At 40.7% G+C, this 17,916-nt stretch overlaps 1 protein-coding gene across 1 annotated transcript; it reads left to right on the top strand.

The window, feature by feature from the left end:
- Positions 1–16,644: 16,644 nt before the first annotated feature.
- LOC102664559 (uncharacterized) lies at positions 16,645–17,472 on the top strand. The gene has a single exon (XM_006579171.1). It carries the CDS (start codon positions 16,645–16,647, stop codon positions 17,470–17,472), a length of 828 nt encoding a protein of 275 aa, XP_006579234.1.
- The last annotated feature ends 444 nt before the right edge of the window (positions 17,473–17,916 follow it).

Below are 17,916 nucleotides of genomic sequence, written 5' to 3'. Positions count from 1 at the left end.
ACCCATTCATGTCTACTGCAAGCTACATGGTGGACTTGGGGAAGAAGATACTGCAGATGGGCATAGAAGATCAGAAGATCAACTTTGATTTGTTCCAGGAGGACAAAGATCCAGCTAGCCAAAATGTTTGTTTTAAAGTGCATGTGATGGAGGAAAAAATACCTGAGAAGAAGGTCCTTGAAGTAGGAACTCTTTTGGATCCTGGATAGCAAGACGATGCGTCAAGCTAGTGACATTAAAAGAGCGCTTACTGGGAGGCAACCCAACTTTTCTTTCCCTTTCCTATCTTTCATTCTTATCTATTGCATGCAGTTAGGATATCTTGCTTGTGATTGTGATTAATTTTAGCTTGTCTGGTAATGAACAAGGGGTTTTTAGCTTGTGTGAAGAGATAGACAGAAAAAGACTAAGAAATTTTTTTCCAATTGTCTATCTGCTAAGTGTAGTCCTTGCGCTAAGCACTCTATCTTCATGCGCTAAGCCCGAGCTTGCTCACGCTAAGCGCACAGACCCCTGATTGGTTTGATGAATAGTTTAGCTAAGCACACATCACTGCGCTAAGCCCCACATCTTCATGGTAATTGCACTTTAACTAGCGGGCTTAGCGTGGTTGATGCACTAAGCGCCACTTCTTCTCGGGAAAATTTTTATTGTAGCAGCGCCAAGCGCGCTATCCTGTGCTAAGCCCCAGATCCATTCTGTAACTTGAGTTTTTAAGCTGGGCTTAGTAGGCCAAGAGGCGCTAAGCGCCATTGTTTTACGGCTTTTGAATTCTTGGAAGTGCGATTACAAGCGCAGCCTGACACGCTAAGCCCCAGATGCTTACGGGGCTTTACAACTTCAAGTTGGGCTTAGCACGAGGTTAGGCTAAGCGCTTGGGTTTTAAACTCAAAAGTCATATTGGCACGCTAAGTGCAGCTGTGCGTTAAGCGCGCCATACAAATTTCAGTTTTTAAAAATCAAAGGCAGAGGCACTTTAGGTGTTACCTTTGCACCCAAACCTCTACACCTTCATACCCTTAAGCTCTTGTGAACTTTCTGCTGCATGTGTACTGCTTGCCTGCATCTTCATTGGTTCATTTCAAAGAACAATCCAGGTAAGTTAGCACATTTCTATTTTTATTTTTCATTATTCAAACCTTAGGATAGATGACTTCTTGTTTTCTTAGTCAATGTAGGATTTTAGGTAACTTTGAAGCTCATTAAGGGCAATGTGGCTAAAAAAGGGTGAAGACCCCTGTGGTTCTGTCTGAAAATCGCAATGAACGCGTTAAGTGTGCCTATATGCTTAGTCTGTTCATCGCAGCTGTCAAAATTTTTGGATTTTCAGATGAACGCACTAAGTGGACCATGTCGTGCTAAGTGTGTTTATCCCTGCTGATGAACGTAAGTGATGAGCCTGCTAAGTGTGTCTGTGCGCGGAGCACAACTAGTTTTCAGACATTAAGGTTTTGAGAATTTTTGTTCAGTGCTAAGCCTAACCTGTACGCCTAAGCGCCACTTTGCTTCTGTAATTTTTCCTTTGAATAAGGCTAAGCGCTTCTGTGCGCTAAGCCATTGTTGTGTGTTGAGCTAAGTGCCCTACTATGCTAAGCTCAACTCCCTCACTATCCTTTAAGTTTTTGTAGTAAGGCAAAGCGCGCCCTATGTGCTAATCCTGAGTGTTATTTGATTAAGGTTGAGCTAAGTGCCAGCATGGTGCGCTAAGCTCCAACTCTCTTCGGTTTTGAAAATTGTAGACTTAGGCTAAGCTCAACTGTGTGCTAAGCCTATTTTGTAGAAAAAATGTTTTATGTGTCTTCGTGCTAAGCGAGCGCCTGAGTAAAATTTCACAAGTTGCACTAAGCTCAGCCTGCTGTGCTAAGCGCCCAGTCAAAATTTCAGTTTTATTTTTCTATTTTTTTGTAAAAATAACCTGTGCTAATCTTTTGTGTTTTGTCTTATATTTTGTAGATGGCATTTAAGAAAAGGAAAGCTCCTTCTACACCTACCCAGGCCATATTTGAAAGATCTAGGTTCACATCCCAAGAGGCTTGGGAGAGATACACTGACATTGTGGTGCCTTGCAAGCTACTATCAGAGAGGAATGTGGTAGTTTATTACACATAGTTTGATGAGTTCAAGGAGGAACTCGAGAGGAGACATTGGGATGAGAAGCTAACTGATTTTTCTGACAGTAGCATAGACATTGCTATTGTAAAGGAATTTTATGCCCACCTCTATGGCCCCAAGGATAAATCACCTAAGCAGGTGAGGGTGAGAGGTCACTTTGTGAAGTTTGATGAAGATAACTTGAACACATTCTTAAAGGCACCTGTAGTGTTGGAAGAGGGGGAGAATTTGTGTACTTATTCTCGATTTGCACTCTTGAGGCCTGATCCTCAAGAGTTGGTTGCTAAGCTTTGTATCCTAGGGAGGGGATTCAAGCTTAATGTTGATGGGCAGCCTTTGAAGATTCTGAGGAAGAACATGACCACTCTAGCTCAAACATGGAGTGTTCTCTCCTTTTCTAACCTCATTCCTTCCTCCCACACATTTGATGTGACCTTGGACAGAGCCAAGTTGATTTATGGTATTATTATGAAGATGGATATGAACTTGGGGTACCTCATCTCCTACCAGATCTCTCTAATTTCACAGCATGATACATCCAGACTTGGATTCCCTGCCTTGATCGCAGCTTTATGCAAGGCCAGAGGAGACCAGTCAGATTCTAGATCCCTGGAGAACTTGAGCTCTGCCATTAACTTGGCAAATATTAAGAAGAACTATTGGAATCTTGATGATCCAATAGTGACATTTAGAGGGCCAAGGAAGGCCCGGGGTAAGAGATCAGAGGTCCCCACTACTTCAGCACCACCAGAGACACCAGCTCCTTCTTCTTCCATAGCTCCAGTACCTTCCTTAGCTCCAGTTATTCCTCCTACATCTACACAGCTACCAGTTCCAGCTCCTATATATGCAGGACCATCAGACTTTATATTTACACCTTAGATGCTTCACTCCATGCTCTAGAGCATACACAGGGGGTAGTCCATTATCATCCAGAGCCTGCAGGGCTTGGGCTTGCCATCCATTATGAGCATAGATGAGTTTGATGCGTAGGTGGCCTCGCCAGGAGCCTAGCCTTCTCCTTATGGAGGGGGTAAGGCCCCCACAGCCCAGGAGCCTGCTCTTGAGGAGCCAGCAGCAACAGCAGAAGGGGAGGATGAGCTCACCCTTCCTGAGCCCTTTTATTTTGATGTAGATGCACACATGGCTCAAGAGGAAGGGACTTCCACAGATCAGATACATGAGCCATCTTCTGCACCTGTTCCTGAGGAGACCCAGCCATCTACACCAATCATGGAGACAGAGCAGCCTATCTAGGATTCATCAACAGCTTCAGCACTGGATGTTAATGAAGATCAGCCACAAGATGAGCAGGAAATTTAAAATTATGCATCTTGAACATTTTAGTTTATTTTTAGTTATTTTATGATTTATGTTCAGTCATTTTAATTTCAGTTTTTATATTTCAGTTCATTTAAATTTCAGTTACTTAAATTTCAGCACCTTGAGTAGTTTGCTTGTACCAAAAAGCTTGTTTGAACAATGAATTGATTGAAAGTGATTTGTAGTGGATTGTTTTGCGTGAAATGAGTGTTTGAGAATGATTTGAATGAGCAATTGTATGATTTGAGTGGATTGGAATAATTAGATAATTGTTTTGATCAAGCTTGTAGCCATTAGAAGAGAATGAGCATGTGATTGGAAGTATGACTGAAAATGTTAGTCAGTTTGTCAGATTGATTGTGAAGGAATGCATTGACCGTATCCCGATGAGAGTGTGATCCTTAAATTTTGAGAGAAACGACTATCATTTAGTACTGATTTTTGCATGAATCTCTGAAGTATGGACTAAATCCATGAAATTGAGGATGATGAAGGTCATGTTTGATTGTGATAGCCACTTAGCCAAAAAGCTTGAATGAATTATCCCTTGTACCCAGTTTTTGCTGAATGAATTATTGATTGATAGAACCCTGAGCCTATACAACGTTATTCTCCTGCTACCTTGACTTAGGTTGTAGGAGAGCATCATCTACAGGAAGCATCACTACTAGAAAATACACTTTCAGCATCGGTTATTTAGAACATTCTACATCGGTTCTAAAACCGATGTTGAAAGTGACGATGTTGAATGTATGAATGTTAACATCGGTTTTGGCGAACCGATGTTAACATACATATGACAACATCGATTCTCCAAATACCCGATGTTAAACACAATGAACAACAGCAAAAAAAGTGTAGGCATGATGAACGTTGACATCGGTTTTCCAGTAAAACCGATGTTAATATTTTAGTTTAACATTGGTTTTCTAGAATAACCGATGTTAATGTATGCCCTTAACATCCGTTTTTCTAGAAAACCGATGTCAACGTTGATGATGCTTACACTTATTTGGTGTAGTTCTTTGTGTATAACATCGGTTAATTATAAATAATTGATGTTACTATTCAAATATTCACATCGTTTATTTATAATTAACCGATGTTAATGTACAATAGTTGACATCGGTTATCCACAGATAACCGATGTTATACAAACGCTGACATCGGTTATACACAAAAAATCGATGTTAATATACAAACGTTAACATCGGTTTTCTATTATAACCGATGTTGGTTATGATATTAACATCGGTTTTTGTTAATAACCGATGTTGTTTTCAAATATTTTTTTTATATATACTTTTTGTTTTTACAGTAAACCCAAAATTGTACCTGTCAAATGCAATTTCAGGAGGCTCAATTCACAGCAAATATACATTTTATTCTGCTTTCAAGCAGTTTTAATGATAATAAACATCAAATAATTGATTTATTTATTATAAAGAACAATCAACAAATGAATTCAATGTTCGTGTTACATAGAAAATGTAAAAAATGTAAAAAATGTTAAAAAATGTCCCTAAATCCTAGGCCTGATCTCTAACTCGGAGATAAAACTGTGCCCACTGAATCCGCAATGCTTTTAATCTCTCGGGCTCCAATGGTCTAGGGTCGTTAAAATACTGCATGATTAAATAAATCATATTAAGTTAATAATGTAATACAAATTATAAATAAATCGATTTTCTTTGAAATAAACTTACCGCTTCCCAATTATTTCTAAAACTTCCTAAAATGATGGTGGACATCCAGTGCATGACATAGTAGCCGCACTCAGTAGTTCCTTTTTGTCTATTACACTAAATACATAATGAAATTTGGATATTAATTAAACAACTAGTGTACAGACACATAAAGAAATATATATAAGTGGAAGTTTTATGTAAATGACGTACCTTGACGACAATCCACCTAGCAGGAGCCTTTGATTTAGGCTGTGGAGCATCATCAAGACCCTTGATAGCACTGTTCCATATGAGTAACAATTAAAAACTAGTGTTGTACGTTGAGGTATTACAATGCAAATGTATTGAAAAGAACACTAACCTATTAATAATCCCCTTAAGGTAGTTGTCTGGCCTATTATGCAATGAACAAAACCAGACAACTAAGTGTTCCTTGGGCAGGATGACCACCATCTGCCAATGTCCGCTGCAGTGGAACCTAAAATGGGTTAGTACATTAGTAAACATTAATTAAATTTTGTTATTTTGTGACTTACCCATTTAGGTAGGCTCCAAGATACACATCGCGTTGTGAACTCGGCATCCAACTCTTTATGTAACTTTCAGATTCAAACTGCGATTGCCCAGACCTCTGAATGGACTGAGGCTCGAGGAATCCATAGATATCAGAATTCCCCGCTCGCATACATGTTTCAGTGAGATGCCTGTTTATGTTAAGTCAAAGTTAAATATTTATGAATTGAAAGCCATAACTTAGGTAAATAAAAGCCTTTTATATAAAGACTTACAGAATCCACAACTGTAACACTGATATGTTGAGACATTGACCACCGTGTGTGATTTCGGAGAGGTCTTCGTGCTTTATGTACAGGGGGAAATCTGGATTAACGACCCCGAACACGGTGGCATCCCATCTAACCTGATAAGGCCTCAAGAAAAGCTCTGGGATGGTCAATGTCATCAGATAATGCGGATCATCGACCTCCGGATCGGGCTTCGGAGGTGGTTTTGGCGGAGACACAGCTACTGTTCATGAAACAAAGTTAAATAGCCTAATTTGAAAAGAAGAAACATATAGTAAGGACAATAAGTACCTGCTGTGATAAAGACTTGACCAGATGTGTCGGCCAAGCAAGGAAGGTGTGAAGTGCCTGCCCCACTAAGGAAACCTCATCAGTGGGTACAGGAACTGGAGCATCTACATCTCTAACCTCCTCCACACTCACCTTTACTTGGCCAAGCAACAAAGGAGTGTTATGAACAACAGTGGATCCCTCATAAACTCTCCCGATGGAAACCAGGCGGGCAGGATCTGCTTCTATGTACAAGCCGCACCTGTCAGAGTCACCGGTCTCAGGATCATTTCCTGAGGGATCAACACAACTCCCCTTTGTGCTCACTCGAGGACCGGAGGGACCAAGACCAACCAGAGGCTCAAGAGGCACTGCAAGTCCCTGAGATTGCATCTGCGACTGAAGGTGGCTGAAGGATGCCATGACCTGCCTCGTCACTTTCTCTATGATGGACTCCTCTAGCTGGTCCCTGATCTGCTGAGTCAGCTGGTGTAATTCGTCAGGAGGCAGGGAGGAAGCACTGCGGGACGTCCGTGGAGCCGATCCAAAGTATTGCTTGATGGTGACACCGGCTCCAATACCACGGACACGTCCAGGGTGCTCTAGACGTCCAATAGCAGCGGCCAGAACATCCTGACATCCATGGGGGACGAACGATCCCTGTGTGGCCTGCTCCTCAAACGAATCCTGCACAGAAAACACACAGTGGTACATGGCATTCTCAAAATATTCAAACATAATTGTAATGGTTAGTTGAACATGACTTACAATCTTCTCAGCGATTTCCTTTGCAGCCTCAGTCGTCATCTCCCCTGTCTTCTTCGTGCGGGCCATCTTCCACTTCACGTGGCGTCTGACCGGGGATGGAGGGTCGATGACGCCATCAACGCTTCCTGACTGTGCAACTTCCTGCATCTTCTTCTTGGTCTTCTCAGCCAGGAGCTTCTGCTCCAAATAATCATAACCCCCACGAGACAAAACGTGGGGGGCAGTATTCTCCTTCTGGATGGCCTGTGCCTTCATGCGCACATCCTGGAAAAATTAAACAATAATGTTTGAAATGGGTAGAATGAAGTATAACAACATCATGTTTAGTATGAAAAACAACTTAAATGGCAAAGGAACATACCTCCCAAGAAGGGTCTCTGCGAGTCTGGCAAAACTGGGCCCACTTTTCCTTGCTGATGCCGTATTTGTCACAGACAGTGTCCTCGACACCATCTTGATCGGCTGTAAGGGCCCATTTCCTCGTGAGGTCTGATTTAAAATGCCTCCATCTCTCCCCCACGGTCTGTAGTAACTTCCTTTTCGTCCTACTGTCAGAAGCCTCTGGGATATTAAATTCCACTTGACAACATGAAACAAAGTTTATTTGTTACAATAATGAAATTTTTTGGCTATTAATTACACACAATCAAATAAGAAAAGAGAAATACCTGAATATCCTCCCAAATCAGGTCCTTCTGAGCAGTAGGGACCTCCTTCTAGTTCTCGTAGGTGATGTCCACCTTATCACGTGCCACAATCCCCAAATATGTTCTTAATTTCTTCTTGTGGGGACCGTCGGCCTTCCCTGTAGCAGGATCAACATGCACCACTGGTCTCTCAACACCAGGTGGTTTAGTGGACAACGATCGTAGGCGTGAGGCTTTGCATGTCCGCTTCACGGCAGACGTCGAAGCCGATGCGTCCGAAGTAAGAGGAGGAGGAGGAGGAGAAGGAGGAGAAGGAGGAGGAGGAGGAGTAGTGGAGGCAGGTGGAGAACCCATGATCTTTTATACAATAACATACAAAATTGGATTAATGAAAAGAGGATTAGTGATAAGTTTTTTTTGGAAGGCAAAAGTATAAGATTATTAAACAAAACCCCACCACATAAGGAGACAAGACAAATTAACCAAAGGACTCTGAAAGATAGGTAGTTGTGCTTTTTAATTGTGGTTTCATCCATGTTTTCTTTGATATTGATTTTCTTAGGACTTCATCCATGTTTTGACAACATTTGATTTTCTTTTTTGTAGAAAAGAAAGAGGGGAATGAGCAACAATTTGAAGGTTGTACATTCAGGAACTAAAGAATTCAAAATAGCTAGTAATAAGAGGGATTTGTTTTTGGGATTTTCTGAGCACCAAGAGCGGCTACGCAAGAAGCTTGCACTTGAGGAGGGAAGGATATTTGCAGCTAATGAACAACTTTCTTAACTATTTGTCCTTCAGATTTTACTGTTTTTTTTCTTATATGTAAATATAAATAATATAAGGTTATGCCATAGGGACATGGTCATTTTTACCCCTAACAATCTTAGAAATAAATATAGACCATGTTTTTACGCCATACCCTTATACCATTTATATTTACATATTAGCAAAAAGAAACAGTAAAATCTTAAGGACAAATAGTTAAGAAACTTGTTCATTAGCTGCAAATATCCTTCCCTCCTCAAGTGCAAACTTCTTGCGTAACCGCTCTTGGTGCTCAGAAAATCCCAAAAACAAATCCCTCTTATTACTAGCTATTTTGAATTCTTTAGTTCCTGAATATACAACCTTCAAATTGTTGCTCGTTCCCCTCTTTGAGAATGAGGAGGATCTTCATAGGACTTCATCCAGCTGATGTTTGTCGGCAGTTTCATCATCCACCACCCTTTTCTTCTGTGCCTTCTCACGTTCATTGTTGTTAAACCCATATTTATGCCTTCTTCCCTTCATGTCTTGTTTGATCACAACTTTAGCTGAATCTCCCATCTTCAGCATAGTTGAATCTCCTGTCTTATTGTCCAATGCCACATTTTGATGGCCTGTATCTCTTTTGTTCGTATGTTCTACTGCTTCAGCTTCACAATGCATAGAGCAATCAGAATTTTCGAGTCATCACCAAAGGCTTCTGCATCAGCGTTGACACTCTCCACCCTCTTTGGTTTATGCTTCTGTGTTTTCTTCCATGCTTCCTCCTTATAATTCTCAGATTTATTGGAGGTCCCACTAGAAGGATCAGCACCAATCCGTGCCTGTTCCTCCTCTACCAGCTCAATATCTTTCCTTTCACCTTTGCTTTTGAAAACTACACTGTAATTTACAAAACAAAAGTTGAAAGGAAAGATATTGACCTGATAGACGAGGAAGAAGCACAGATTGGTGGTGATCGTTCTAGTGCAACCTCGAATAAAGCTGAGATTTATAACGAAGAGGCACGGAAGAAAACACAGAAGCATAAACCAAAGAGGGTGGAGAGTGTCAATGCTAATGCAGAAGCCTTTGGTGATCACTCGGAAATTCTGATTGCTTTATGCATTCTGAAGCTGAAGCACTAGAACATACGAAGAAAAGAGATACAGGCCATCAAAGTGTGGCATTGGACAATGAGACAGGAGTTTCAACTATGTTGAAGATGGGAGATTCAGCTAAAGTTGTGATAAAACAATACATGAAGGGAAGAGAGCATAAATATGGGTTTAACAACAATGAACGTGAGAAGCCAGAGAAGAAAAGGGTGGTGGATGATGAAACTGGCGACAAACATCAGCTGGATGAAGTCCTAAGGAGGCAAATTGAAACAAAAAACCGATGCCTCAATCAGAGAAAAATGTAGTTGTCACTTACTAGGTTTGGTGACCTCTGTCTCTGCAGAAAATTACATTAGCCGATGTTAATCAATTCTCCTTCATCATGATCATTTCGATTTGCATGAACGTCATCAGCTTCTTCTTCTCCGACAACGTTACCCGTGATTTGAGCGGTCAAAGGACTAACATAGGTGTCCATGTATGAATCATCATCTTCTAGATTAACACCAACTATTTTGCCCTGCAGAACCAGGCACCACCTTTCATCACAAGGGTCTTGCACATAAAATATTTGTCTAGCTTGTTCTGCCATGATGAAAGGGTCATTGTGGTAACCAAGTTTCTTTAGATCTACCAGGGTAAATCCTATATCATCGGTGCGCACACCGGTGTTGCTGTCAACCCATTTACATTTGAAAACACATACTGTAAATTTCACATAATTAAGCTCCCAAATTTCATCAATGAACCCAAAGTAAGGGATAGAAGCTACACAGGGATTGGCGTCATTGACACTTGCAAAGTGTTGAGATTCAGCCCTTAGGGTGACCCCGCTGTTCTGCATTGTACTTTTGTCATCTTGTGCTTTTGTGTAAAATGAATACCTGTTTATGTCGTATCCTTGCCAGGTTATAACATTTCTTTTAGGCCTATCTGCTAGTTTTCTTAATGTTTCTGAAGCATTCTCATCTGCAAAGATTGTATCTTTAAACCAATCACAGAAAGTTTTGTTATGCTTTTTCAACGCCCAATTCTTTGACATTTTTGGATTATTCTGTTTGACTAAAGCTTCATGCTTAACTATGTATGGCAAAACTTCATTACTGTTGTTCAAGACATACAAGTGAGCTTGTAACAAATCTTCTACACTTGGAGTGATCACCTACAGTCCTCTTGAATCGTTACCACCCACTCTGTCATCATGCCGACACTCCGGAAGCCCAACAGCTTTAGCCTTCTCTAAGTATTCTGAACAAAATTCAATGGCTTCTTCTGCAATGTACCTCTCAACAATAGATGCTTCTGGACGATATAGATTCTTTGTATACCCTTTTAAGATCTTCATGTATCGCTCAATCGGGTACATCCACCATAGATAAACAGGACCACAACATTTGATTTCTCTGACCAGATGCACAATCAAGTGAATCATGATGTCAAAGAAAGCAGGGGGAAAATACATCTCCAACTGGCACAGTATAATTGCGGCCTCATTTTCCAACTCATCAAACATTACTGGATCAATCACTTTGCTACATATAGCATGGAAGAAAAAGCACAGGTGAGTTATCGTGAACCTGACTTTGTTTGGCAAGATGTCTCGTATAGCCACGGCTAACAATTGTTGCATGAGCACGTGACAATCGTGAGACTTTAACCCTACAAGCTTAAGCTCCTTCAACTGCCAAGACTCTTAATATTTGAAGAGTATCCTTGTGGAACCTTCACCCGACGAAGACACTGACAAAAAATTATCTTCTCCTTCTTGGACAAAGTATGGCAGGCTGGGGGCAAGTAAATTTTCTTCCCATCAGACCTTGGATGCAACTGTGATCTTATACCCATATCAGCTAGATCTTGACGGGTATTCAAGCCATCCTTCGTCTTGCCTTGAATGTTAAGGAGCATCCCAATCACACTGTCACAAACATTTTTCTCCACATGCATAACATCAATACAATGTCTAACGTCAAGATCACACCAGTACGGAAGATCAAAGAAAATGGACCTCTTCTTCCATATGCAACTCTGACTTTTATCCTTCTTTTGGGTCTTCCCAAATACAGTGTTCAGGTGTTGAAACCGCTGATATACCTGCTCACCAGTGAATGGTATTGCCGCAATATCATGCTCTTGACTTCCATTAAAAGCTTTTCTCAGTCGTCTGTAAGGATGATTGGGTGTTAGAAAGCGGCGATGCCTACTGTAGACTGTTTTTCTCCCATGTTTCAGTTGTGTGTAACTTGTATTTTCTTCACAGATGGGGCATGCATGATGACCCTTAACACTGTAACCGCTGAGATTCCCATATGCTGGGAAGTCATTAATGGTACAAAAAAGCATTGCACGCATTTCAAACGTCTCCTTGCGAAACGCATCAAACACTACAACCCCCTCGTCCCACAACTTTCTCAGATCTTCAACCAACGGACTTAGATAAACATCAATGTCATTTCCTGGCTGTCTTGGGCCCGATATCATCATAGACAACATCATGTATTTTCGCTTCATGCACAACCAAGGAGGCAAATTGTAAATTACTAGCAGAATTGGCCATGAACTGTGTTGAGTGCTTAAGGTGCCATATGGATTTATTCCATCACTGGCTAGTCCAAGTCTAAGATTTCTTGGCTCATTCCCGAAATCCGGATACAAACCATCAATCTTCTTCCACTGGGAGCAATCAGTCGGATGACGGACCATTCCATCAGAAATCCTTCCATTTGCATGCCATGTAAGGTCTTTTGCGTCGTCCTCGTTAGCAAACAGACGCTTAAACCTTGGAATGATTGGAAGATACCACAAAACCTTCGCTGGGGGGCCCTTGTTGAAGTTTTCATCAGAATTGCTTTCCTCTTCATCCTTCACTTTGTACCGTGAAGTTCCACAGACAGGGCATTTGGACATTTCTTGGAATTCATGCCTGTAGAGTATGCAATCATTGGGGAAAGCATGAATCTTCTGATATTCCATACCCATGGGACACAATATCTTCTACGCCTTATAGTAACTTTTAGGCAGCGTGTTGTCCTCTGGAAGCATATTGTGCACTACCTCAAGCAGTGAGGTGAAACTTTTGTCACTCCACCCACACCTGACCATCACATTAACCAGACTTAACACCGCAGACAACAGGGTTAAGGAATTCTTGCACCCTGTATACAAAGGCTTCTTTGAATCACTCTGCAATCCTTCATACACAGGGGCGTGTGCTTGTTGAAAACACTCTTGTCCAAGGTCACGAATCATGTCTTCCAAGCGATCTCCCATTTCTACATCAAACGGTTCAGATTGGGACCCAGTATGCATGTCAGTCACTTCACCATGCTATATCCACGTCGTGTAATTCTTCTTCATCCCATCACACAATAGATGGTCACGTATGTCATCAAGTAGTTGTCGTCTTCCATTCAAACAGTTGATGCAAGGACAATAATATTTTCCTTCTTCATTCGGTCGACCTCTTTCTAAAGCAAATTGCAAAAACTGTTCGACGCCATCCTCATATTCTGGGCTCATGCGACTTTGATTGATCCAACTTCGATCCATCTAAGCAAATCCATGCATGCAAATCTCACTTTTTTATTTATAGGTGTGGCCCTATCCCATTTAGGAAGACTATCTTTTATGTTAGCCTTAAACGTCATGGTTAGCATTATTTTGAACAATTTGAGTAAATTTCGGCAGCATTTCGCACTGGTCTCCAAGTACACGACATGACATCGGTGAAACGAATTTCACGATAATCAAGTATGCACTCAGAGAACAACTTGAAATGCATTCAACCGAAATTTCATCAAATTAATCAAAATAATAATAACCTGACCGAATGAGTCTAACATAAAAATACAAGTCTCCCCAAACTGTCCAAACGGACAATTCAAGACTAAATACAATGACTAATGCAAACTATCCGCAAAAATCATTGCATTCAGTCTCAAACGGGAATCTACGGTTCACTCAGCATGAACAACAGTTATTTATATAGCAAATTACATTCAGCACGTATAACAACATTCATGACATACAAGAACATTCATGACGTACAAGAACATACAAGGACATCAACAGTTGTGTGTGTGTGTGTGTGTGTTTTGTGTTTGTCTCTTTATGTGTGTGTGTGTGTGTGTCTGTCTATGTGTGTGAGTGTGTTTGTGTATGTGTGTGTCTGTGACTCAGTGTGTGTGTCTTTGTGTGTTTGTCTGTCTCTTTATGTGTGTGTGACTGTGTGTGTGTGTGTGTGTGTTTGTGGCTGTGTATGTGTGTGTGTGTGTTGAAGATGCATACAAAGCGATGCAGTGTTAAAAGGGTCCAGAAGTTAGAAGCTGAGCTTAACAAGCTTGAATCTGAAGCTGAACTATCGGGTCTGAAAATCAATTTTGCTAAGAGTAGATTCGGAGCTTTCGGGATTTCTGATCAATGGAAGCATGATGTAGCAAAGTACTTGACTGCAGCTGCTTAACTCTTCTTTTTGTGTATCTTGGCATACCTATAGGGGCTATTAATGCAACAAAATGGTGAACTGTGGACCAGAGTTTTGAATTCCAAATATGGTGGATGGAGGAACCTTGATATAAAAGACATCAAAACTTTCAACACTGCTTTGTTAGTAAAATGGAGATGGGAGTTGTTCCAGTAGCCCGATGAACCATGGGCCAGGGTTCTATTCTCGAAGTATGGTGGTTGGAGGTCCTTGGAAGAAGGGAAAACAGGTGGCCATGACTCATTTTGGTGGAAGGACTTGATCAGCATCCACAATCTGCAAGAAAACAGGGCACTTAGGAGGGAAATTGAATGGAGGCTGGGCTGTGGCGACAAGTGTCGATTTTGGGAGGACTGTTGGGTTCATAATGATGTACCACTGAAGTTAAAATATCCACGGCTATACCAGATTTCATCTCAGCAGCAGTAGACTATAATGCAGATGGGGAGTTTTTCAGGTGCAGTATGGGAATGGCAGCTTACTTGGAGGCGACCTTTGTTCGATAATGAGATTGCAATGGCGGATGATTTTATCGGAAGAATAGCTCAGAAGGAAATTTCTCCACACAGACCTGATATCTGGTGGTGGAAACCTGACCCAGGAGGCAAATTTTCTTCAAAAAGAGCATATGGACTGTTGTGGGGAGATCTAACGGGGATAAATCAGGAGGTGGTTTTTAAGGAACTTTGGAATCTTAAAATTCCACCTAAAGCCTCAGTGTTCGCTTGGCGGCTAGTTAAGGATAGATTACCAACAAAGTTGAACCTTAGTAGGAGGCAAGTGGTGGTGAATGACACGACGTGCCCATTCTGCAGTAGTCATGAGGAGGATGCTGCCCACTTGTTTTTTCACTACAGTAAGATCCTACCTCTATGGTGGGAATCACTATCTTGGATTGGAATAGCCACTGCACTTCCTCAACACCCAACGAAGCACTTTATGCAGCATGGGCATCAGGTTACTGGGACCACAAAGTCTACTAGGTGGAAGTGTTGGTGGGTTGGAGTAACGTGGACCATTTGGCAACAAAGAAATAGAATAGTCTTTCAAAATCAAGGTTTCAACAGCAGCAAAGTTATGGATGATGCTTTGCTATTACTTTGGTCTTGGCTCAAGTCCAACGAGAAAGATTTTTCAGTTCACTTTAATCAATGGTCTTCCAATCTAACACTAGCTTTCTGTACTTAGCTTGGGAGTTTGGGGGCTGGACTCTTGTAGCATGGGTTAGGTAGCAGGGTGCTATGGTGCTGGCTTTGTTCCTTCTAATAATAATAGGAACCAGCTGGCCCCTAAAATTTGTAATTTCAGTACCACTGGTACTCATTATTAATATATCATATCTATGTTTGCTGAGCAAAAAAAAATCTTTGCTGATAAAAAAAAAAACATTTGCTTGCCGATTGATCAAAGATAGAATCCCAACTAAAGGGAATTTACGGAGAAGACAGCTGGAGAAAGGCTTTGCCCAGCCCTACAACTATTGGTCTAGTAATTTATCAACAACATTTTTTGATTAGGGTAGCAATGCAAGGTTATTGTATTCTATTTAGATTGGCACCTGATTCGTAGGACCTATGGTTCTGCTAGTCTGCTGGTTTCTAACTTGTATATTTAGTACCTTTGGTACTCACAGTTATTAATACAAATTATAATTTTGCTGATAAAAAAAAACATAATAGAAGATAGAGAGAACGACAATGGCAGTCACAACATATATATACAGAAGGCATGAACATATCAGTCCAATGAAAGAAAGGTCATGTAGACAGGCATAGCATAAGTTACAAATATACCAGTAATGCATACAACAACAATTTCAAATTAGTTTTCGAATCAAACATATAAATACCTGAGTTCGAGGATTCAAAGATATAATTAAAGTGCTTCCACAGCAACGCCAATTAGCAGTAGTAAATGATAACCCTAAAAAAACCATACAGAAATTAGCCACAGTGTATTTAAAGCCTTTTATCAACAATATGAGGGCTGTCCAGTATTCAAATAGAGAAGAACCATAATAATGATAATGGGTTTAGCTTTTTCCGTGAGTAATGGAGAAGGAAACTTGTCAACAATAGTACTAGTAGTTGTTTCATTTGCACACTGCACAATTCATAAATGATAAGGGGATCCACAAAATTCAGAAGAAGCTCAATGAAGTGGAGGATTTAGCATCTAATAGAAGCCTATCTGATGATGAGATAAAGGCTAAGAGAGAATTACAACAAGAATTGTGGGAGGCCTCAATAGCTTATGAATCTTTATTAAGGCAGAAATCTAGAGGGAGACAAGCGGAGACATCAACTCAGATCAAGAACAGGAGACAAGTGCAGGCTCTATTCAGACCCAGGAAGCTCTTAAAATGTGGAAAATGATCCAACAATTGGGAGTGACCGCTGGAAACAATCAGGATGTCCACCACAGGGAAATTCTACAAAAATTAAGCAGTATGGAAACCAGAGATAGATTGGAAGCTGAGAGGTTGGGAGATAATGATAGGGACCCATGAATATAGCCTCTTACAATGTTAGAGGTTTGGGGAAGGGAGTAAAATGGGCTGCCATAAGGAGATTAATCAACAAAGAAAATATTCAAATGCTATGTCTGCAGGAGACTAAGAAAGATAGCATTGATAGAACATTATGCCAGGCTATATGAGGTAGTGATGTAGTTAAGTGGGAGATGCAACCTACAATCAATTCAGCTGGTGGCATCTTATGCATGTGGACTGAATTAGTTTTCAAGTTACAAAACAAGGTCACTGGAAATGGTTTCATTCTCTTTGAAGGAGTTTGCAACAGAGAAGACATGAAAATCTGCATTGTGACAGTATACTCTCCCTGTGATATAAATAACAATAGACTATTGTGGGATTCTGTGAAACAGCTGAAACAAGCCTCTCAAGTAAGACTATGGTGTGTGCTTGGGGATTTTAATTGCATAAGGAACCCGAATGAAAGAATTGGAAAATCAGACAGATTAGTGGGTGATAATAGTATGCAAGAATTCAATGAATGGATTGAAGATATGGAGTTATTGGAGGTTCCTAATGTGGGCAGACAATACACTTGGTTTAGGCCAAATGGTGAATCTAAAAGCAGATTAGACAGGGCATTAATATCCCCTGAATGGAGGGACACGTGGCCAGAAAGTGTGCAGTTCACTTTAGCAAGAAATTTTTCAGACCATTGCCCTATTCTTATTAAAGCTAATAATGTGGATTGGGGTCCTAAACCTTTTAGGATTCTAAATTGCTGGCTAACAGATAAGTCTTTCAAAGATGTAGTCAATCATTGCTGGAATTCTGTCCAAGTTGTAGGATGGGGAGCTTATGTATTAAAAGAAAAAATCAAAAGGTTGAAGGGCAGATTAAAGATATGGAACAAGGAAGAATATGGGGATACTTTTAAAAAAGTTCAGCAACTGGAAGTAGAGCTTAATAAACTAGAGGAGGACACCTTGCATAGACAAATGACTGATCTGGAAATTTCAAGAAGGAAGAAGCTGTAGAAAGATTTGTGGGTGGCTGCCCAAGCCCATGAAACATTACTAAGGCAGAAATCAAGAACAAGATGGCTAAAGGAAGGAGACTGCAACACAAGATTTTTCCATGTCAGGGTGAATGCAAATAGAAATAGAAATAGCATCAAAGGACTTCTCATTGAAGGTGTTTAGGCAGATGAACCTAATAAGGTGAAGGAAGAAATCAGAACCTTCTTCTCCAACAGATTTCATGAAGCAGATTTTCAGAGACCTCAAATTGATGGCATCAGCTTCAAATCCTTAGACCATCAACAGAATTCCATGCTTGTGGCACCATTTCAGGAATCTGAAATTCAGAATGCTGTCTGGGATTGTGGCAATGACAAGAGCCCAGGTCCTGATGGTATTAATTTCAGATTCATAAAGCAGTTTTGGGATACTTTGAAGCATGATATATTTCGATATATTCAT

The sequence above is a fragment of the Glycine max genome, chromosome 4, assembly GCF_000004515.6.
Source record: "Glycine max cultivar Williams 82 chromosome 4, Glycine_max_v4.0, whole genome shotgun sequence".
NCBI lineage: Eukaryota > Viridiplantae > Streptophyta > Magnoliopsida > Fabales > Fabaceae > Glycine > Glycine max.
The sequence above is the reverse complement of the archived record's forward strand: the minus strand, read 5'-3'. Positions and strand labels throughout refer to the sequence as shown.